At 48.0% G+C, this 24,197-nt stretch overlaps 1 protein-coding gene across 4 annotated transcripts in view; it reads right to left on the reverse strand.

Annotated features, from left to right (window-relative positions):
- gabrb3 (gamma-aminobutyric acid type A receptor subunit beta3) overlaps positions 1 to 24,197 on the reverse strand; it is an 896,267-nt gene that overhangs the window by 74,868 nt on the left and 797,202 nt on the right. For all 4 annotated transcript variants that reach the window (XM_072477220.1, XM_072477218.1, XM_072477217.1 and 1 more), the window contains 2 exons: positions 13,372 to 13,454; positions 4,348 to 4,485 (listed from right to left, as the gene is read on the reverse strand). In XM_072477220.1, the coding sequence (XP_072333321.1) occupies positions 4,348 to 4,485; positions 13,372 to 13,454 (221 nt within the window). The remainder of the gene's footprint in view (positions 1 to 4,347; positions 4,486 to 13,371; positions 13,455 to 24,197) is intronic.

Raw genomic sequence — 24,197 nt, forward strand, 5'->3', positions numbered from 1 at the left:
AAATTTAAACAGATATGGCGACTTAAAGTTAAGTAACTGGTATGCACATGAAGATAACAATAATGCTGCTGTTTCTAATGTATTGTCTGCCTTTGCAAAGGTTGTTTAGGTAGCAAACAAGCCTGGCAAAATCCCAGGGCTGGCACCAGAAACCAACCTTGATGGCCAGAGAGTCGGAGGTGCAGTCCTGTAACTCTGCAGCGAGCAAAGTGGAGATGATGCAGAATGAGGTGCGAGCAACAAAGTTAGCTTTGTGTCCTCGAAGAGGTATAGAGGGGAACTGGGGAAGGTGCAAGAAAGATACACAATGACAATACCAGACAATGGAGGAAAGGCTGAGTAGGCTAGGGCTCTTTCCTCTCAAAAAGAGAAGGCTGAGGGGTTACTTGATTGAGGTCTTTGCAATCATGAAAATGTCTTGTTAGTGTAGACATGGAGAAGGTGTTTCCATTTGTTAGGAAGACCAAATCCTGGGGCTTAAACATAGGATTATCACAAATAGATTTTATAGGGCATTTAGTAGTAATGTCTCTGCTTAGAAAACAGTGAGAACGTGGAATTTGTTGCCATCTGGAGTAGTTGAGGCAAAGAGAATAAATGCATTTAACGGGAAGTTAGATAAGTGCAAGATGGAGAAGGGAATCGAAGGATACTCCAATAGGGTTAAAAGAGGGATGGGAGGGGGCAGGGGGAGGTTCCTGCAGAGCATAAATGCCAGCATAGACAGATTGGACTGAATGTCTAGATTCTGTTGTCATGTGAGAGTACCTTTAAGAAATAGGTGTTTATAAATGGGTGTGCATATAAGTATCTGTTGTGAGAGTACCTTTAAGAAATGGGTGTTTATTACTGCAGTGATGTCAGAGAGTGGGTGGAGCTGGGCTGTCTGTTGGCTTTTTACTTTCGTTTTAGGCTATTTGCTGCAGGGTGTGTTTTAGTTTCGTTTTGAGAGCTGGAGAGCTGCAGTCACAGCCAGAAGGTGTATTAGGGTCTCTCTCTGTAATCTAAAGACTGTAAATCGATCCTGGTGATTTAAAACTAATAACAGTAGTGACTTTAACCTGATGTGCTTCTGGTAAAAGGTGTTTTAAGTCTTATGCATGTTAAAAAGAAAGCTTAAAGGATTACTTAGTGTTGTATTCTTTGGGGGTTGTATTTGAATTAATGGTTGCTAAGCTGTTCACTGTATGTTTTAAAAAGGTTAACTTGAGTTCATAGAATAAACATTGTTTTGCTTTAAAAAATACTTTTCCATTTCTGCTCTACAACACCTGTAGAGTGGGCCGTGTGCTCCACATACCACAATCTAGTAAAAGTTGTGGGTCAGGTGAACTCCATGAACTTTGGGGTTCTCTAAACCCTGGCCCATAACATGTGCAGCAAGCTCCATGTCATAACAGGGTTTCTCTCTGGTGTAAAGCATTGCAAAATGACTGAAATGTGCCAAATTTTCACCTACTTAACAGCCCATCCAATGAAGGAAGACTTCAAGATATGGACTAGAGTTACTGTCACTGGCAGTGTCAACTCAATGGTGCATGTTAGCTGCGGGTGCCATAGAATCATAACAAAAGGAGGCCATTCGACCCATCGAGTCTGCAGACCCTCCAAAATAGTACCCCACTCAGGCCCACTCTCCTTCCCTATCCCCGCAGCCCAGTAACCCCACCTAAACTTTTTTGACAATAAGGGGCAATTACCATGACCAATCCACCTAACCTGCACATCTTTAGACTGTGGAGGAAACCGGAGCACCCGGAGGAAACCCACGTAGACACCGGGAGAAAGTGCAAACTCCACAGTCACCCGAGGCCACCTGGATTATATTCTCACCTTGAATCGGTGTACATTGCTTCACATTGTCAGGTAAATGTACCACTGTGCCTCTGGAGCAGATTGACATGATTTGCAGCTCCATCTTTCTCTTCTCTTCCCTCACTTTCATGGATAGGGGGGATTATCATGAGGAACACCACAGTACCGATTACTGAGAAATCACCGTAAATTGCCAATGCCAAGATACTTGACATGAAGGCTCCTGATCAGTTTAAGGGCACATGACAAAGAAAATAAAAGGTCAGGAAATAAAGGTTCAAAGATATCCTGACAAACTGCTACAAATCATACCGGAGGAGTCTTTATGTGCACTTATGTAATGGCATACTCATGGAGGCCCTGGAATCCCAAGGTTGAACTTTATGGAAGAACTCTTTTGAGGCTGATGTGGGAGAGGATTACACTTACATCAATACGCCCCTAGCACAATCACAAATTTGGAAATTGGGTGGTGGGGGATGCATTTCGTACAGCTGGGCAGATTTCAAGAGTGCCAAACTGGAATAAATTATATAATGTCACTGGGAGAAAATATTAATGAACCCCAAACAAACGAGCACATTTTTTTAATAGCCGGGATGAAGTCTATTCAGAAGATTGGATGGGCTGTTAAGTCGGTGAAAATTTGGCAGAATGGTTATTCACTCATTTTTCGCCACTAGAAAAATTAGTGAATTATCTGATAATTAGGCAGCTAAATTTCAACATAATCTCAGAGTAAGGGGTTGCACACTTAAGAGAGAGATGAGGAGAAATTTCTTCTCTCAGAGGAAATTTCTTTCTTGCTGAGAAACACAGTGAGGGATTCAAGGGTTATGGGGATAAGGCAGGAAAGTGGAATTGAGGATTATCACAGCAGATCAGCCATGATCTCATTTAACGACGGAGCAGACATAACGGGCCGAATGGCCCACTTCTGCTCCTATATCTTATGGTCTAACATCCCTCCCTGCTCCTGCTGCCTTCAACTGATTTTCTGGGCGGGCAGCAAATGTTCCCACCTGAAGCTGGCATATTCTTTAAATGTGAAGAATGGGTCCTATATTGTCTTTGGGCCCTGGATGCTATATTAAATCCTACCTGAAGTGGGGAGCCACTGGGAATTTCCTTTCAAGTGAAGCCCCCCATCGCCCTTGAACTGAATGGTTTGCTTGGCCATTTGAGGAGGCAGTTAAGAATCAATCACATTACTGTGGATCTGGAGTCACAAGTAGGCCAGACCAGGTAATGGGCCTTGAGGTTAAAATCACCCCCGATCACACATTGTCACAAGTGAGCAGGAATCAAATTAAACCCGCTGACAGTTAAAAATGATATTTAAAAAAAATTAAAAAATTTAGTGTACCCAATTCATTTTCTTCCAGTTAAGGGGCAATTTAGCATGTTCAATCCACCTAGCTTGCACATCTTTGGGTTGTGGGGGCAAAACCCACGCAAACACGGGGAGACTGTGCAAACTCCACACAGACAGCGACCCAGAGCCGAGATCGAACCTGGGACCTCAGTGCCATAAGGCAGCAGGGCTAATCCACTGTGCCACCGTGCTGCCCTAAAAATCATATTCATAGATCACATGGCTGTCATTTGTTAACTCTCTAGCGAAGTTGGGGGAAACTTTAGAAATTGGAAGTTTCAGATATTTGAAATATGGCAATGAGCTGGATTTACTGAAAACCCCGCTTCGCGTTTTTCGGTGGAGAACTACTGGTCCTGCCCGTTGACAGCACCCCTCGTCGCCAGGAGACCTGTGCGTGGGACCGGAATTTCCTGCCTGCGTGAACAGCTGGTAAATCCCACCCAATGTGTGTTACAGAACCACCTTTGTTTGGTATTAATGAAAGCATTATAAGTTAAACATTTACATTGATTGAAAATAAATGTGCTAAATGGCTGACTGAACTCTAAAGTTACCACCAAGTCTTTTGAATGCGTTTCGTCATGAATCAGTCGAAGGCCCTGCACCACATCCTCAAGGCCAACTCAAGAATAGATGCCAACCTCGCCAATGACACCCACATTTCGTAATGTGCATATTAATGAAGGTGAATAAACCAGGAACTGAAACATCTGTAAACTTTGATGAAGTATGTGGCTATATAGTGCAATTAAGCGAAATGTTGGCCTGGCCAGTGACGCCCACATTTTGTAAATGAATTAGAAAATATGTCTTATCCTTATACAGCTGAGGTGTCAGTGAATATTCTAATAAAATGCAGAGAGGAAAATTGGCCGTGGAAGATCTCACAGCCATAGCTAAGGCTGCCTGATTTCAATCTCTTGTCAAAGATTTGGCAATAGAGACACATAACCTTCGTGTTCCCCATCTCAATTTTCCATGGGAAACACAGATGGCCCCTCCAGCCGCCAGGATATTCCATCCCTGCCACAATCAGTGGAGTTTTGAACGGTTTGCCACATTTTATGTCCCTACCCCCGCCGTGAGAGGGCCCTAAAATTCTGCTCAGGAACCCTGAAAATCAGTAGTCATCACCATAATGAAGCCAGACTTGCCTGTAGCAAACACAACATTGCGGGACACCAGCCTGTACTCCACAATAGAAAATTGCGGCAATTCAATCTTATGCACTCCAGTCACGGCGTCCTCCCCACCTCTCCAGTAGAACTGAATGTCATCCGTTGTGTATCCATCTGGAAGTGAAAGCAAGGCTGGCATTAATTGGATATGTCACACTTTCCATACACCCCATGCAGATTCATCCTTTAAGTACACCTTGAATTTTTTAGCGCTCACCAAACATCTGAGTACTGGGAATTGGAGCACTTCTAATGATTGTACAATCAGTCAAAGTATCAAACATTTTAAGATCAGACGCAGCGCCAGCTAAAAGATCCTCCACTCTGCTTCACCGCTGTTCATGAATCTCAACCTCCCAAGGGTGAAACGTTCCAATAACCCAACAGCTATTTTTAAGGGCTCTCAGAGAAGGATTGGCTATTTAATGCCAATTTGTGCCAAGTTTGTTTGGTATGAATGTCAGAGAAGGATTGGCTATTGAATGACAATTTGTCCCAAGTTTGTATGGTATGGACTCTCAGATAAGGATTGGTTATTTAATGCCAATTTGTGCCAAGTTTGTATGGTATGGCTCTCAGAGAAGGATTGGCTATTGAATGCCAATTTGTGCCAAGTTTGTATAGTTTGGGCTCTCAGATAAGGATTGGTTATTTAATGCCAATTTGTGACAAGTTTGTATGGTGAACCTACAGTGAAAAATAATTGGATGCACACCATCCAACATGATCATGCATGCCATCCCTAAACAGAGAGAAAGAACTTTCAGCTCATCTGTATTTGATGGGTTTAGATACAGTGCTCAAAGAACATTGGCATCTCATATGGCTAGTGTCAGAGGGGACTGATACCTATGTGGCAACAGAACAGAATCGACAATTATTCAATGCTTTTGCAGTTTAATATAAGTCTAAAACCCCATGAAAAGGACACAGACGCTCTGGAGAAAGTGCAAATACAATTTAATAATAATAATCTTTATTGTCACAAGTAGGCTTACATTAACACGGCAATGATGTTACTGTGAAAAATCCCTAGTCCCCACATTCCGGCGCCTGTTCCCGTACACAGAGGGAGAATTCAGTATGTCCAAATTACCTAATAGCACGTCTTTCTGGACTTGTGGATGGAAACCGGAGCACCCGGAGGAACCCCACGCAGACACGGGGAGAATGTGCAGACTCCGCACAGACAGTGACCCAAGCCAGGAATCGAACCTGGAACCCTGGTGTTGTGAATCCATAGTGCAAACCACTATGCTACCGTGCTGGCCGACAAGGATGTTACGAAAACTGAAAGATTACAACTATTGGGAAAGACTAATTTGGTTGGAGCTTGAAAAGGAAAGAATTAGCGGGAGGTCTATTAAAATTATGAAACCATGGTTGATGTAGAGATAATGTGCCAAATTTTAACTCACTCAAAGCCTTGGACAGAGTTAAAATTGGGCCCAACATTTCCACTTGTTGAAGAATCCAAAGCTAGAATTAATGATGTGGAGATGCCGGTGTTGGACTGGGGTGAGCACAACACCAGGTTAAAGTCCAACAGGTTTGTTTCAAACACTAGCTTTCGGAGCACTGCTCCTTCCTCAGGTGAATGAAGAGGTATGTGATGCAGAACAAAGCCAGCAGCCTTGCATACCTTTTCATTCACCTGAGGAAGGAGCAGTGCTCCGAAAGCTAGTGTTTGAAACAAACCTGTTGGACTTTAACCTGATGTTGTAAGACTTCTTACTAGAATTAATGAGCATAAGATACAACCAAATAAATCCTTTTTTCAGTCCTAGTCTTCAGAAATTTCCTCTCCTTCTGTTAGAATTCCTCTTTCCACCAACCAGTCCCTGAACCCCAGGGTCTCTGCTGTAATGCTCTCCGCACACTGCTACAATGAAATCTGTTTAAGCAGAACGGGTTGATTCCCCCTTCGATTTGACCTTTATCTCAGTGAAAGTCTTCCTTCCTCACCTTGGCACATTCCATTAGGATTTAGTCAACATGACCTTGGGGGAAGGAGGAGGCAACACATGTATGTGAATTGGCACCCCAAAACCAGAGGTACAATGCATGGATACTGCAGATTTCTCACTGACTTAACCTAACCAGTATGGACTTCGGTGCGCTGACTTCCTTCTCTTTCTTTAGTGGGACTTGAGTGAAATTGCTCAGCCTTAAGATAATTTTCTTCTCTCACTTGTTTCAAAAAGAAATCACAAATGGAGAGCTTTCTTTTTGGCATTTCCTAATGCACGCAACCCAATAAAAACGGGTCAAAACTCAACCTCCCCAGTAATCCCACAACAATGGTTTGTACAAGTTTACCAAGAGGATTGGACGTTTCACGTGCAATTGGATGAATTTGTTAGTCACAATCTAAGGTTTTCATTGGTCCTCATGCTGGCCCCTCAAGGTAGTTTCCAACCAATGAAAATGTACATGGTTTTAAAAAAAATGTTCCGCCGGGAGTTCGATAGAAAAATAAGTATTTCACGGTTAAAATGAATTGTAAAAGGTTAGAATTTGTAGAGTGGCCAGAAAAGAATCAAACTTGAACGAACTGGAACAAAATAGACAGAAAGATAATATGGAAAACATATAATAATAATCTTTTATTGTCACAAGTATGAAGTTATTGTGAACTTTGGTGCGCTGTCTTCCTTCTCTTTCTTTAGTGGGACTCGAGTGAAATTGCTCAGCTTTAAGCTAATTTTCTTCTCTCACTTGTCGCCACACTCTGGCGCCTGTTCGGGTAAGCCGGTAAGGGAATTGAACCCGCGCTGCTGGCCTTGTTCTGCATTACAAACCAGCTGTCTAGCCCATTGAGCTAAACTGGCTTTTACGTTATGTTGGAAGGGACTATACAAGCACAGGTAAAGTGTGGCATTTTCCTTATCCATGGTGGGGAGTTAGGGAGTGTAGGGCACCACAATATGATGTGGGTCCCATAGCCAGTTTTCACCTGCATCATTCAAGGACTTGTAAGAGGCCAGCAACACACTGCTTGACTCAGTACACACTGTAACATTAAAACCTGTGGTTTTGCTATACTCTGTATGCTTCAGCTACTCATGGAATAAGCTTGTGAAGCTGTTGAGGAAGTTTGCTTAAGATTACGATTGCAGTAATGAAGCTGTTCCTGGTGCTGGGGTTGATGGGCACTGGAGTCCTTGTAACTCCAGCCAAAAAGTCACGGGAAGCCCACCCAGGAGAAGAATGGCTGGCCCACAGTAATTTAATGGCTGATTGTGCGTTCCGTCAGAACTGAATATCCCACGTGGATAACCCAGTGGGGGTGGTGGTGGGTGTGGTGGGGTGGGGTGGGGGGCGGAGGGGGGTGAGCGGTGATGGGGCCAGGTTCCGGCGGTAGGGCTAGGTGTTGGGACTGATGAACCGGGGGGGGGGGGGCAGCGGAACTCGGTTGATCTCACACCCTGCAGTGGCAATGCCAGATGCCCACAATTCTGGGTGGTTGGCATGGGCCTCTCCCGCCACCAGTTAAATCCTGATGGCGGCATTTTGAGGCCCTTAAGGTTTTTAAAAAAAAATTCAGTCATGGGATGTGGGCGCCGCTGATTAGGCCAACATTTATTGCCCATCCCTAGTTGCCCTTCAAAAGGTGGTGATGAGCCGCCTTCTTGAACCGCTGCAATAGAGGAATCAATTGGCGGATGGGCCAGCCCAATGGCCCACCCCTGACTGCTGGCATAATTGCGATGGGGATGGAGCAACCCTCACCCCACCCCCTGCCAGCCACACCCCCTCCACTCCCCCACCACCCGCTTTTCACTTAAATCTTCCTCTATTGCTTGTGCACACATGAATGAAACATATATAACGTCCTGGGCTGAAACAATGGACTAAATGGCCCAGGCATCTTGACAAACTGCTTTTGCACTGGGCTGAAAACTCCTGATTATTAAGTAGGTCTCTGCACAAGCCCGCGGGGTCCAGCAGCATGTGAAGTCATGCGTAATAAAGCGCACGGAGAACAAATTGCATCCCAGTGTTTCCTTCATTCAGGCTGAATCTGATTAAAATTTAAGCATTATTCGTCCCATGTTGTAGATAAGCATCAGACTGCTGCCTAATCAAACTGAAATGATGAAGCATTTAATGCTTTCTGACTCCCGGCTGCAGTTTTCCCATGTGGAGACACAAACTCACGCCAAAACATTAAAGAAAGAAAAAATGTTTTTAAAAAAACCAATCTAGTCTCTATTTAAAATGTTAAATTACATTCTGAACTGTAGAACATAGAACTGTACAGCACTGTACAGGCCCTTCGGCCCACAATGTTGTGCCAAACTAGTCTGAAACTAAGATCAAATCAACCTACTCCCAATCATTCTAGTGCACTCCATATGCCTATCCAATAACCGCTTGAAAGTGTCCGACTCCACTACCATAGCTGGGAGTGCGTTCCACGCCCCAACCACTCTCTGAGTAAAGAACCTACCTCTGACATCCCTCATATATCTTCCATCATGAACCTTATAGTTAGGCCCCCTTGTAACAGCTACATCCACCCGAGGAAAAAGTCGCTGAACGTCCACTCTATCTATCCCTCTCATCATCTTATACACCTCAATTAAGTCACCTCTTATCCTCCTTTGCTCCAATGAGAAAAGCCCTAGCTCCCTCAACCTTTCCTCATAAGACCTACCCTCCAATCCAGGCAGCATCCTGGTAAATCTCCTTTGCACCCTTTCCAATGCTTCCACATCCTTCCAATAATGAGGTGACCAGAACTGCACACAATACTCCAAATGTGGTCTAACCAAGGTCTTATACAGTTGCCGCATAACCTCACGCCTCTTAAACTCAATCTCCGTTAATAAATGCTGACACATGTTTCCACTTGTGTGGCAACTTTCAGAGATCTATGGACATGAACTCCGAGATCTCTCTGCTCCTCCACATTCTTCAGAATCCTGCCGTTATCCCTGTAATCCGCATTCAAATTTGTCCTACCAAAATGAATCACCTCACAGTTATCAGGTGGTGGTGGTGGTCGTGGTGGTGGGCTGACGAACCGGGGGGCAGCGGAACACTCCATCTGCCACTTTGCAGCCCAGCTCTGCATCCTATCAATGTCTCTTTGCAGCCTACAACAGCCCTGCACATTATCCACTACTCCACCAATCTTGGTGTCATCAGCAAATTTACAAACCCAACCTTCAACTCCATCATCCAAGTCATTGATAAAAATCACAAATAGCAGGGGACCCAGCACTGATCCCTGTGGTACACTGCTGGTGACTGGGCTCCAGGCTGAAAATTTACCATCTACCACCACCTCTTCTATGTCTTCTATGTGATAGCCAGTTACTGATCCAATCGGCCAAATTTCCCTCTGTGCCATGCCTCCTTACTTTCTGCATGAGCCGTCTATGGGGCACTTCATAAACGCCTTACTAAAATCCATGTACATGACATCAACTGCTCTACCTTCATCTATGTACTTAGTTACCTCCTCAAAGAATACAATCAAACTTGTGAGGCAAGACTTATCCCTCACAAATCCGTGCTGACTATCCTGGATTAAGCTGTATCTTTCCAAATGATCATAAACCCTATCCCTCAGGACCCTTTCCAATAATTTACAGATGACCGAAGTGAGACTAATCGGCCTGTAATTCCCAGGGTGATACCTATTCCCTTTCTTGAACAAGGGGACAACATTTGTCTCTCTCCAGACTTCTGGCACTATTCGTGTAGACAGTGAGGACATAAAGATCAAAGCCAAAGGCTCTGCAATTTCATCCCTCTCCTCCCAAAGAATCCTAGGATATATCCCACCAGGCCCAGGGGACTTATCTATCCTCAGGCTTCTCAAAATTGCTAACACATCTTCCTTTCGAATATCTACCTCCTCCAGCCTACCAGCCTGTATTGCGCTATCCTCCTCAACAACATGGCCACTCTCCTTTGTGAACACTGAAGAAAAGTATTCATTTAGGGCCTCTCCTATATCTCCAGACTCCATGCAAACGTTCCCACTACTGTCCTTGACCGGCCTAACTTCACCTTGGTCATTGTTTTATTCCTCACATGAGTGTAAAAAGCCTTGGAGTTTTCCTTGATCCTACCCGCCAGGGACTTCTCATGCCCCCTGCTAGCTCGCCTAAGCCCTTTCTTGAGCTCCTTCCTAGCTGTCTTGTATCCCTCAAGTGCCCTAACTGAACCTTGTTTTCTCATCCTTACATAAGCCCCCTTCTTCCTTTTGACAAGACATTCAACCTCTTTTGTAAACCATGGTTCCCTCACTCGACCATTTCCTCCCTGCCTGACAGGGGCATGCAATATTTGCTCCTTGAACAAGCTCCACATCTCAATTGTGCCTATCCCTGACAGTTCCTGTTTCTATCTTATGCTCCCCAATTCTTGCCTAATCCCATCGTAATTATCCTTCCCCTAGTTATAAACCTTGCCCTGCCGTATGTTCCTATCCCTCTCCATTGCTATAGTGAAAGTCACCGAATTGTGGTCACCATCTCCAAAGTGCTCTCCCACAACCAAATCTAACACTTGGCCCAGTTCATTAGCCAGTACCAAATCCAATGTGTCTCTTGTCGGTCTATCCACATATTGTGTGAGGAAACCCTACTGCACACACTGGATGAAAATAGCCCCATCCAAACTATTTGAATTATAGTGGTTCCAATCAATATTTGGAAAATTAAAGTCACCCATGACAACTACCCTGTGACTACCATACCTATCCAAAATCTGCATTGCAATCTTTTCCTCCACATCTCTGTTATTGTTTGGAGGCCTCTAGAAAACTCCTAACAAAGTGACCGCTCCTTTCCTATTTCTAACTTCAGCCCACACTACCTCAGTAGTCAGATTCTCCTCAAGCTGCCTTTCTGCAGCTATTATACTATCCTTGATTAACAATGCTACTCCTCCACCTCGTTTACCACCTTCCCTAATCTTACTTTAACATCTAAACCCCGGAACCTCCAACAACCATTCCTGCCCCTGTTCTATTCACGTCTCCGTAATGGCCACAACATCGTAGTCCCAGGTACCAATCCATGCTTCAAGCTCACCAACCTTATTCCTGATGCTCCTCGCATTGAAGTAGACACACTTCAAACCACCTTCATGCCTGCAGGTCCATTCTTGTGACCTTGGTACCTTTCTCAGTACTGTACTACCCTCAACTTCCTGAACTCCAGCAATGCTATCTCCTGGACTACAAATCAGGGGCGAAATTCTCCCCCAACGGCGCGACTGGTGCCAAAAACGGTGGAGGCCGTGGCGGAGGCGGAAGGGAAAGAGTGCCCCCACGGCACAGGCCCGCCCGCGGATCGGTGGGCCCCGATCGCGGGCCAGGCCACCGTGGGGGCACCCCCCGGGGTCAGATCGCCCCGCGTCCCCCCCAGGACCCCGGCGCCCGCCCACGCCGCTTGGTCCCGCCGGTAAATACCAGCTTTGATTTACGCCGGCGGGACAGGCAATTTCTAGGCGGGACTTCGGCCCATCCGGGCCGGAGAATTGAGCGGGGGGTCCCGCCAATCGGCGCGGCCTGATTCCCGCCCCCGCCCAATCTCCGGTATCGGAGACTTCGGCGGGGGCGGGATTCACGGCGGCCAACGGCCATTCTCCGACCCGGCGGGGGGTCGGAGAATGACGCCCCAGTTTCCCATCCCCTTGCCAAATTAGTTTAAACCCCCCCGAAGAGCTGCAGCAAATTTCCCTCCCAGGATATTGGTGCCCCTCTGGTTCAGGTGTAACTGGTCCCACCTTCCCCAGAATGTGCTCCAATTATCCAAGTAACTGAAACCCTCCTTTCTACACCATCCCTGTAGCCGCGTGTTTAACTGCACTCTCTCCCTGTTCCTCACCTCGCTAGCACGTGGCACTGGCAGCAAATCAGAGATGACAACACAGTCTGTCCTGGCTCTCAGATTCCACCCTAGCTCCCTGAATTCCTGTTTTACATCCCTGTCCCTTTTCCTACCTATGTCGCTGGTACCAATGTGTACCACGACTTGTGGCTGCTCCCCCTCCCCCTTAAGGGTCCTGAAAACATGATCAGAGACGACACGGACCTTGGCAACTGGGAGGCAACACACCAACCGTGACCCTCTATCGTTGCCACAGAACCACCTATCTGTACCTCTAACTATAGAGTCTCCAATAACTAATGCTCTCCTGCTCTCCCCCCTTCCCTTCTGAGCCACAGGGACAGACTCAGTGCCAGAGACCTGGTCACCGTGGCTTACCTCTGGTAGATCCCCCCCCAACAGTATCCAAAACAGAGTACCTGTTATTGAGGGGAACAACCGCAGGGGATCCCTGCACTGGCTGCTTCTTCCCCCTCCTTTTAAACGTCACCCGGCTACCTTCATTTTTACGAGTAACTACATCCCTGTAGCTTCTATCTATAACCGACTCTGCCTCCCGAATGATCCTCTGTTCATCCAGCTCCAGCTCCAGTTCCCTAACATGGTCTTTGAGGAGCTGGAGATGGGTGCACTTCCCGCAGGTGAACTCAGCAGGGCCACTGACGGTGTCCCTCACCCCGAACATCCTGCAGTAGGAACATTGCACTGCCATCTCTGCCATCCCTTCCATTTATCCACTTGACAATTACAGAGAGAAAAAAAAGCTAACCTGATTTTCACACTCCCCACAGGTTAGAGTTGGTGGAAGGGTGGAGAGAGGAAAAGGAAAGAAAAGCTTACCTCACCAACTCACCACACAGTCATTTTTTTGGTTAAAGGAGGAGGATGGGTGGGAGGGTTTAGCCACTGCCTGAAATATATTAGTTCTAGAAACTTACCCGACAGCAGCTTTCCACAATTTACTCCCCGCAACAGCCAATCAGGGTCGCCGCTCTGCCGCCCTCTGCAGGATCTATGCAGGATTGTAATGGATCTATTTTCTGGGGCTTGGAGACGGGGAAGGGGAGAGGGTTGAATGCTTGGTAAGACTAATGCTAGTGGTTGAGGATTTGTAGCCGCAGGGCCAGTTTCTCCTGAGACTACTCACAGCTTTCTATTTCCAGCGTGCAGTTTTGTTCATCCAGTGGGTACCTCCGCAGATCCATCATACATGCAGCTGTTGTTGTGATTCTGCATCAAAACAAAGAAAGAAAAGGTCACCATGGTAGCTGCTTTTTATTCCCAACCACGGTGCATGCATCTGTTAACAAGGCAGGGTATTAATTCCTCTGAATTCTGGTCTTTGCTCCTCTGAGCTTTGCTCCCCACAGAGTTTCCAGGCCGCTCTCTGGCCTCCCTGCATTCTCACTTTGTTGAAATCGGGACAACAACCTACATTTGAATAGTGCCTTTACCGTCGTCAACCATGCCCTAAGTGCTTTACAGGAGCCTGAGCAAACGAAATGTGAAACCGGTCACATGGTCAGAGGGATGGCAAAGAATTTAATCTAAGAAGTAGGTTTTAAGGTTTAAACGAGGGACGAGAGGTAGAGAGACTAAAGGGGGAAATTCCAGAGCTTATGTTCTAGTTAGGTGAAGACACAGCCGCCAATTGTACAACGATTAAAATTGGGAATGTCAAATGTCTAGACTTAGCAGATCAGAGCAAAAGAATGTAAGGAATAGAAGTGGAGGGGACCCCGAGCTCAGGCTGCCATTCCTTGCAATCACCAACGATCTTCTGCCTCAACTTTCCCCGTATGCCAGAGACAAAGAGACACGTCTATCTCAACCTTAAATATACTGAACGATGGCGCATCCACAAACCTCTGGGCTAGACAATTCCGATGACTCACAACCCTTTCAGCAAAGAAGATTCTCCTCGTTTCTGTTCTGTACGATTAGCACCTCCCTTGTCCCGAGGCCGTGCTCCTTTGTTTTAGATTTCCCAGCCAGGGGACAAATTAAATCTCAGCGTCTACCTTGTCAAGCACCCTCAAAATCTTAAATGTTTTCATGGATCATTCCTCATTCTTCCAAACCTAGAGAATACAGACCCACTTTACTCAGCCTCTCATCATACGGCAATCCTCCCAAGAACCAATCGAGTAAACCTTGGCTACAGCTAGAACGTATAGGAAATAACATATCCCCTTATTAATCAAGAACCTATCCATCTCTGTTTTAAAGACACTCAATGATTTGGCCTCCACAACCTTCTGCAGCAAAGAGTTCCACAGATTCACCACCCTCTGGCTGAAGAAATTCCTCCTCATCTCTGTTTTGAAGGATCGTCCCTTTAGTGTGAGATTGTGTCCTCTTGTTCTAGTTTTTCCGACAAGTGGAAACAGCCTCTCCACGTCTACTCTATCCAGGCCTCTCCGGATCCTGTAAGTTTCAATCAGATCCCCCCCCATCCTTCTAAACTCCAACGAGTACAGACCCAGAGTCCTCAACCATTCCTCATGCAGCAAGCTCTTCATTCCAGGGATCATTCTTGTGAACCTCCTCTGGACCCTTTCCAAGACCAGCACATCCTTCCTTAGATATGGGGCCCAAAACTGCTCATAATACTCCAAATGGGGTCTGACCAGAACATTATACAGCCTCAGAAGTACATCCCTGCTCTTGTATTCCAGCCCTCTCGACATTCCTTCCTTATATATGGACTGCACTCAGTACTGCAAATGTGGTCTCACAAAAGCCTGGTACAATTATAGCAAGGCCTTTTTTGTATTCTTGTAATACCTTGCAACAAAGGACAACATGTAATTGGCCTTCTTAATTGCTTGTTGTACATAACCGTTAAATTTCTGTGTTCCTTGTGTGTATACCCAATTCTTTCTGACCACCAACATGTACAAGTTTCATAGCTTTTTAAAAGTATGTGGCCTTTGTGTTCTTACTACCATGGTGAATAAACTCAGACACCATTGGAGGTTTTAAGGGCTGGTGTTGGCAACAGAGATAAGGCGGGGCAAAGCCATGGAGCGAACTTTATGCCAAGGATGAGAATTTGAAAATTTGACCCAGAGCCAATGTAAAGTCAGTGAACTCAGAAGTGATGGGCAAATGGAAATTGGTTGATTTAGGATATGGGGCTTGTTGCACCCTCATCTGCACTAATTCCTGTTTCTGGGACCTGAAAGGACTCTAGAACTTACCTCCCTCAGTCTAGAGATAGATGTATCTCTAAATCTACAAGTATATTGTTTAGCCAAGCATAGGAGTTAGGGATTTCTTAAAAACACTCAGCTGCACCTTCTTTGCTTTCAGGAACCCTCTTTGTGGTTTTATTGTCAGTTGTAGTTAGTAGATAAATAGACTGTTTCCAGCGTAAGAACCCATTAAGAGTAACAATGCTGATATGATTCACTCATGTTTAACAATAGATACAAAGTGGTGAACAAACGAGTGAACAAGAGCAGCTCTGCCTTTGAAGCAAAGTTTGCTTTCTTTCAAATCCTCCATTTAGAGGTGTGGTAGTCTGTGTTGGAAGGATTACGGTACCTGGTAATGCCGGAATACCGTTGGTGGAGAATGTACTTGTTCCCATTGGTTAAGCCTGTATATTAGCTCCGCCCTGCAAGGCGGGGTATAAGAGCCCGTGCCGTCCCAGCAGCTTTCTTCTGTACCTGCACTGCTGGGGGATACATCTAGCGTATTAAAGCCTTCAATTGTCTCCAATCTCGCTTCTGGAGATATTGATCGTGCATCAAGAGGAAAAGCACCGCGCACCTGAAGGGGCTCAAGGCGGATGTGGTTATGCTCCAGGAGACACACCTGAAGGTGGCAGACCAGGTAAGACTGAGGAAAGGGTGGGTAGGTCAGGTGTTTCACTCGGGGCTAGATGCCAAAAATCGAGGGGTGGCGATCTTGGTGGGAAAGAAGGTGTTATTCGAGGCGTCGAGCATTGTGGCAGATAATGGCGGTAGGTACATAATGGTCAGTGGTAAGTTGCAGGGAGAGAGGGTGGTACTGGTCAATGTGTATGTTCCGAACTGGGACGATGCGGGTTTTATGCGGCGTATGTTGGGTCGGATCCCAGACTTGGAAGTGGGGGGCCTGATAATGGGGGGAGACTTTAACACGGTGCTGGATCCTGCACTGGATCGCTCCAGGCCTAGGACGGGTAGGAAGCCGGCGGCGGCTAGAGTGTTGAGGGGATTTATGGACCAAATGGGAGGGGTGGACCCTTGGAGATTTGCAAGGTCGGGGGCTAGGGAATTTTCATTCTTCTCACATGTCCATAAGGCTTATTCTCGAATCGACTTTTTTATTTTGAGTAGGGCTCTGATAGCGAGAGTAGAGGATACCGAGTATTCGGCAATAGCCATTTCGGACCACGCCCCGCATTGGGTGGACTTGGAGATGGGGGAGGAGAGGGACCAGCGCCCGCTGTGGCGCTTGGAGGTGGGGCTGTTGGCGGACGAGGAGGTGAGTGAGCGGGTCAGAGGAAGTATAGAGAGGTACTTGGAGACCAACGACAACGGGGAGGTCCGAGTGGGGATGGTATGGGAGGCACTGAAGGCGGTGGTGAGGGGAGAGCTGATCTCCATCAGGGCCCACAAGGAGCGGAGGGAGTGGGGGGAGAGGGAGAGGCTGGTGGGGGAGATGGTGAGGGTAGAGAGGAGGTATGCGGAAGAACCTGAGGAAGGATTGTTGAGGAAGAGGCGCAGCCTCCAGGCCGAATTCGACCTGGTGACCACCAGGAAGGCGGAGGTGCAGTGGAGGAAGGCCCAGGGGGCGGTCTACGAGTATGGGGAAAAGGCAAGCCGGATGCTGGCGCATCAGCTTCGGAAGCGGGACGCAGCTAGGGAGATCGGGGGAGTTAAGGACAGGGGAGGGAGTGTGGTGCGGAGTGGGGTTGGCATCAATGGGGTCTTCGGGGACTTCTACGAGGAATTGTACCGATCCGAGCCCCCACGGGAGGAGGGAGGGATGGACCGTTTCCTGGACCAATTGAGGTTTCCAAAGGTGGAAGAGGGACTGGTGGCGGGACTGGGGGCCCCGATTGGGCTGGAGGAGCTGATCAAAGGGATAGGAAGCATGCAGGCGGGGAAGGCACCGGGGCCGGACGGTTTCCCGGTCGAGTTCTATAAAAATATATGGACCTGTTGGGCCCGCTGTTAGTTAGGACCGTTAATGAGGCAAGGGAGGGGGGGGGGCATTACCCCCGACGATGTCCCGGGCACTGATCTCCTTGATCCTGAAGCGGGATAAGGATCCCCTGCAAAGTGGGTCTTACAGACAGATTTCCTTGCTAAATGTAGATGCCAAGGTGCTGGCGAAGGTCCTAGCCACGAGGATTGAGGATTGTGTGCCGCAGATCATCCATGAAGACCAGACGGGGTTTGTGAAGGGGAGACAGTTGAACGCGAATGTGCGGAGGCTTTTGAACGTTATCATCGGCGAGGGAGGGGGAGGCGGAGATAGTGGTGGCGATGGACGCTGAGAAAGCCTTCGATAGGGTAGAGTGGGGGTACCTGTGGGAGGTGCTGAAGAGGTTTGGGTTTGGGGAGGGTTTGTCAGGTGGGTTAGGCTGTTGTACGAGGTCCCGATGGCGAGTGTGGCCACAAATAGGAGGAGGTCTGAGTACTTTTGGTTGCACCGAGGGACGAGACAGGGGTGTCCCCTGTCCCCCCTGCTCTTCGCACTGGCGATTGAACCCTTGACTATGGCACTGAGAGAGTCGAGGTACTGGAGGGGGTTGGTGCGGGGTGGGGAGGAGCATAGGGTGTCGCTTTATGCGGACGACCTGCTGCTGTATGTGGCGGACCCGGTGGGAGGAATGCCAGAGGTAATGAGGATGCTTAGGGAATTCGGGGACTTTTCGGGGTACAAGCTCAATATGGGGAAGAGCGAGCTGTTTGTAGTTCAGCTAGGGGACCAGGAGAGGGGGATTGGCGAGCTCCCACTAAAAAGGGCGGAGAGGAGTTTCAGATATTTCGGGGTCCAGGTGGCCAGGAGCTGGGGGGCCCTGCATAGGCTTAACTTTACAAGGCTGGTGGAGCAAATGGAGGAGGAGTTCAGGAGGTGGGACGCGTTGCCGCTGTCCCTGGCGGGTAGGGTGCAGTCAATCAAAATGACGGTGCTCCCAAGGCTTTTGTTCCTGTTCCAGTGCCTCCCCGTGTTTATCCCGAAGGCTTTTTTCAGGCGGGTTAACAGGAGTATAATGGGGTTGTGTGGGCGCGAGGGACTCCGAGGGTGAGAATGGTGTTCCTGGAGCGGAGTAGAGATAGGGGGGGGCTGGCGCTGCCCAACCTCTGTGGGTACTACTGGGCCGCCAATGCGACAATGGTGCGCAAGTGGGTGATGGAGGGGGGGGGGGGCTGCATGGAAGGGGCTGGAGACGGCGTCCTGTGTGGGTACGAGTCTGGGGGCGCTGGCAACGGCACCGCTGCCACTCCCTGCAAGGAGGTATACCACGAGCCCGGTGGTGGTGGCGGCCCTCAAAATTTGGGGGCAGTGGAGGCGGCATGGGGGGGAAGTTAGGGTCTCGGCGTGGACCCCATTACGGGGGAACCACCGGTTCACCCCAGGAAGAACAGGTGGAGGGTTTTCGGGGTGGCACAGGGCAGTCATACGAAAGTTGGGGGACCTATTTGTGGACGGGAAGTTAGCGAGCTTGGGTGAGCTGGAGGAGAAGTACGGGCTCCCCCTGGGGAACACCTTCAGGTACTTACAGGTAAGGGCGTTTGCCAGACGGCAGGTGGTGGAATTCCCACGGCTACTGCCACACACAGTACAGGACAGGGTGCTCTCGGGGGGGGTGGGTGGGAGTGGGGAAGATCTCGGAAACTTACCAGGTGATGCAGGAGGAGGAGGAGGCCTCGGTGGTGGAGTTGAAAGCTAAGTGGGAGGAGGAGTTGGGAGAGGACATCGAAGAAGGGACGTGGGCAGATGCCCTAGGGAGGGTGAACTCTTCCTCTTCATGCGCGAGGCTCAGCCTCATACAATTTAAGGTGCTGCACAGGGCACACATGACCGGGACAAGGATGAGCAGGTTCTTTGGGGGTGAGGACAGGTGTGTTAGGTGCTCAGGGAGCCCAGCAAATCACACCCATATGTTCTGGGCATGCCCAGCGCTGGAGGAATTTTGGAAGGGCGTAGCGAGGACGGTGTCGAGGGTGGTAGGATCCAGGGTCAAACCGGGCTGGGGACTCGCAATATTTGGGGTGGCAGAGGAGCCGGGAGTGCAGGAGGCGAAAGAGGCCGGAATTCTTGCGTCCCTGGTAGCCCGGCGAAGGATTCTCCTTCAGTGGAAAGATACGAGGCCCCCAAGCGTGGAATCCTGGATCAGCGATATGGCAGGGTTCATTAAATTGGAGAGGGTGAAATTTGCATTGAGAGGGTCGGTACAAGGGTTCTTTAGGCGGTGGCAACCGTTCTTAGACTTTCTGGCAGAACGATAGACATTGGTCAATGGCAGCAGCAGCTCGGGGGGTGGGGGGGGGCAGGTTTACTTTATTTTTGTTTATGTTATTTACACTGGAAGGGTCTGAGGGGGTGTATACACCTGTTGTCTTAAGTCGGGGTGTTAATGTTAATTTATTATTTAGGTAAGGGGGGAGGGGTTTGGGGGGTTGCTTTTTTAGATTGTGTTTTGTACTTAACCCTGTTGGGTTCTTTTTTCTTTCTCATTTTGTTATTGATATTTTATGAAAACCTTTAATAAAAAAATTATTAAAAAAAAAAAGAGGAAAAGCACGAATGTTGTCCCTTTCAAAAACGGATCCACCACTTGTAAGCAGCGGCTCTTCATTCTACCTCACGGTGGGATGCAGGATTATCCTCAGCGGAAAAGTCGAACACGGTAAAGTCTCCACTTTCTGAGGGGGGTAGGACATTGTCTGTGGCAGCCACAGGTTAGAAACTCAAGTCATGACGTTGCCTTGTCAAATTTGGTACAAGCAAATTTTCCAGCGCCAAGAAATTAAGGCCAAAGTTTTCCCGCCTACGATGATGCTGGCTGTTGGCTGGACTGGAAAATCTCACCCGAAGAAGCCAACATTTAATTTTCCTACTTCAGGCAAAGGCTCCATCTATACTGAGCACCTCATAACAACTGAGCACATCAAATGTCCTGGGTCTTTGTCTTCTCCAACGGGAACAATAATTTTAGTGTGTTTTTCTGCCTTTAAATTAGAATTTATTCCAATATTAAAATATTAAAATTGCTGGATTGTTGAATTGTTTTTAGCATTCGTTGATTTCCTCGGCAACACTCTCCAGTCTGATTCTTCCCCCGCCAAGCTTCTTACCGTGTTTCTGCATCATTCTTGGTGGTTGTTACTGTTTACACTATACCATTCAGAAGGGTGAAGGTGGAAATGCCTTTATTCATTCTCAATGAGCTGCGTGATTTGAAGATTTCTTGAGGGGTCAACAAAGGCAGGTTCAAGGATACCCAAGGTAGTTTGATCTGAATACTGTCACTACTCTTAGATGTGTACTCATACATCCCGACGTGTATATGTCCATGCAGACTTATATTCATTGCTACCCCTTCTGCTGTCGAGCTATACTATCCACAGTAGGAGGCAGGAAGTTGGCTCCCCCCCTTAAAGGAAGGTTCGCCAGAGGGTGAAGCTGCAATCCACGTTATCAGTGGAGAAATAGTGTTGGGGAAATTAATGGGATTGAAGGTTGATAAATCCCCAAGGCCTGATAATCTACATCCCAGGGTACTGAAGGAGGTAGCTCTAGAAATAGTGGATGCATTGGTTGTCATCTTCTAGGATTCTATGGACTGCGGAACAGTTCCTGCAGATTGGAGGGTGGCTAATGTAACTCCACTGTTTAAAAAGGGAGGGTGATAGAAAGCAGGGAATTATAGGCCAGTGAGCCTAACGTCAGTAGTGGGGAAAATTCTAGAATCCATTGTCAAAGATTTTATAGCAGAGCACTTAGAAAACAGTGGCAGAACCGGACAGAGTCAGCATGGATTTATGAAGGGGAAATCATGCTTGACAAATCTACTGCAATTCTTCGAGGATGTAACTGGTATATTTGATGAAGGGGAGCCAGTGGATGTGGTGTATTTGGACTATCATAAGGCTTTTGACAAAGTCCCACATAAAAGATTAACCTGTAAAATTAAAGCGCATGGGGTTGGGGGTTGTGTATTGAGATGGATAGAAAACTGGTTGGCAGACAGGAAACAAAGAATTAACAGGTCTTTTTAAAATTGGCAGGCAGTGACTAGGGGGGGGGGGGGGATCTCATAGAAACCTATAAAATTCTAACAGGACACGGTTGATGCAGGAAGGATGTTCCTGATGCTGGGTGTGTCCAAACCCAGGGGCCACAGTCTGAGGATACGGGTAAACCATTCAGAACAGAGATGAGGTGAAATTTCTTCACCAAGAGATTAGTGAGCCTGTGGAATGAGTTACCTTAGGAAGTAGTTGAATCCAAAACATTGCATGGTTTTAAGAAGCAGTAGATGTAACACTTAGGGCAAAGGGGACCAATGGATATGGGGGAAAGCGGGATTAGGCTATTGAGTTGGATGATCAGCCAGGATCAGAATGAATTTTGGAGGAGGCTTGAAGGGCCGATTGGCCTCCTCCTGCTTCTATTTTTTCTATCTTTCTAGAACACATCTACCACATCAGGCAGCTCATGGGCCACCCCTATATCAAGCAAGAGATAAGTGCCATGTGTAGAAAGGGAAACATCTCGGTCTGTTTTCCTGTTGAAAGGAGGCATCATGTAGACAATTTTTACAACTTTGACTGAGGGAAGGAGCACTTCATGGCAGCAACACAACCTGTATGCACAAATGGAGTTTGCACTCGCGCACGAATTAAGGATCTGACTAAGAAACATGGCCCATTTATAGCAAGACAGCAAGGGTCTAGAAATTGGGTTGTACCGTGTTGGCATTACAGGCGTAAAATGGGCACCTAAGCAGTCCAATATGACAGGCGGGTAGCGCTCCCTGCACAATGGAAATGTGCTAGCCACTTTGCTGGTTATGACCTCTCCATAGGAATCCATCTAACGCCCCTAAAAACAGACATTAGCACCACCCGGTTATTCAAACCAGGGACTGAACACGATTTTTAGACGCCTTCAGCATCTGATCACAGGACAACCCTCTTGTTCCAGGAACCAAATCAGTGAATCTTAACTGTACCTGAAATGTTTCCTTCCTTAGATGTGGAGATCAAAACGGTGCACATTTCCCCACGTGTTGTTTCACCAATTGTACAAATGTAGCAAAACGTTCTTATTCTCGTACTCCAATCCCCATTGCAATAAATGATTAGACTTCCATTAGATTTGCTAATTGTATGCTGTACCTGCATGCTAATGTTCTGTGTTCCCTGTATGAGTACAACTAGGTCCCTCTGAACATTAGCATTTACAGGTTTCAGGCCTTTAAAAAAATGCATTTGTCAACAGACTTGCACACATCACTTTAGCTCTCTTTGTCAAAGTGATTGAAAAGTTTGTAACTAGCTGAGGCTGCAACAATAAACCTTGCAGGATTCCACCAGTTACAGCCTGCCAATCAGAAAATGCCCCATTTAGCCCTGTTCTCAGCTTCCTGTCCATTAACTATCGAATCCTCCATCCATGCAAATATATCACCCCCAACTCCATGAGGCCTTATCTTTGCGTATTAACCTTTCGATTGGCACGTTCTCAAATGCCTTTTGGAAATCCAAGTATACAACATCCAAGTATACAACAGCTTCCCCTTTATCTACCCAACTATTTATATTTTCAATTTTCAAAATAACTAATGAATTTATGACAAAAATGTGTAGTATTCTCCCCCCCCAACCCCCCCCCCCCCCCCCCCCCCCCCCCGGCCGGGTGGGAGAATCGCCGGGGAACCGCGCAAATTGCGCCACTCCGCCCCGACACCCGCACGCGATTCCCCCCCCCAAAACCAGCGCGCGCGAATCAAGCCGGGCCGCTCGGAGAATCGCCGCAAACGGCCGAGCGGCCGCGCGTAAACGGCCTAGTCCCGCCGCCGCCGTCCACACCTGGTCGCTGGCAACAGCGGGTACTTGTCGCGAAGGCTTGTGGGGCAGCCTGTAGAGGGGGGGAGGGTGGCTCCGTTCCCGGGGGGGCCTCCGATGGGGTCTGGCCCACGATCGGGGCTCACTGATCGGCGGGCCGGCCTCTCACCCCCCGGGCCTACTTCCTTCTGAGACCAGCCCCAGAACCCCGGTGCCATGTTGGTGAGGGGCTGGAGCGCTCCGTGAGGTTACCGCGCATGTGCTAGTTGGCGCCGGCCCAACTGCGCAAGCGCGGGACCCAAGGCGCCACCTCTTTTACGCGGCGCTGGGTCTCTGACACCACGCCGAGGCCCCGCCCCCGTAAATCACGCGACACCCCTGCTAGCCCCACGGAGGGGGGAGAATAGGGGTCTGGGAACGGGCGCCGACGCCGGAGTAAAACACTCCGGTTTTTACTCTGGCGTTGGCACTTAGACTCCCGTTGGGAGAATCCTGCCCAATGTTTGTAATTCGTTCTTAGGATGTGGGTGTCGCTGGCTACGCCAGCATTTATTGCCCATTCCTAATTGCCCTTGAGGGGCCTGTTAAGAGTCAACCACATTGTTATGGGTCTGGAGTCACATGTAAGCCAGACCAGATAAGGATGGCTGCTTTCTTTTGCTGAAGGACAGTGTGAACAAGGTGGGTTTTTCTGACATTCGAAATGGTTTCATGGGGCAAAATTCTCCATCCCGCCGCGCCACATTTCTGCCCCGACCCGCCGGCGGGATGCTCCGTTACACCGGCCTGTCAATGGGGTTTCCCATTGTGGGCAGCCCCACGCCGTCGGGAAACCCCCGGGCGCTGGCAAAACGGAGACTCCCGCCGGCGGAGAATGACGCCCCAGGTCATCATCAGACTTTTTAATTGCAGGTATTTTATGAATTCCGTTACCTGCCATGGTGGAATTTGACCC

The sequence above is a fragment of the Scyliorhinus torazame genome, chromosome 15 (assembly GCF_047496885.1).
Source record: "Scyliorhinus torazame isolate Kashiwa2021f chromosome 15, sScyTor2.1, whole genome shotgun sequence".
Classification (NCBI taxonomy): Eukaryota; Metazoa; Chordata; class Chondrichthyes; order Carcharhiniformes; family Scyliorhinidae; genus Scyliorhinus; species Scyliorhinus torazame.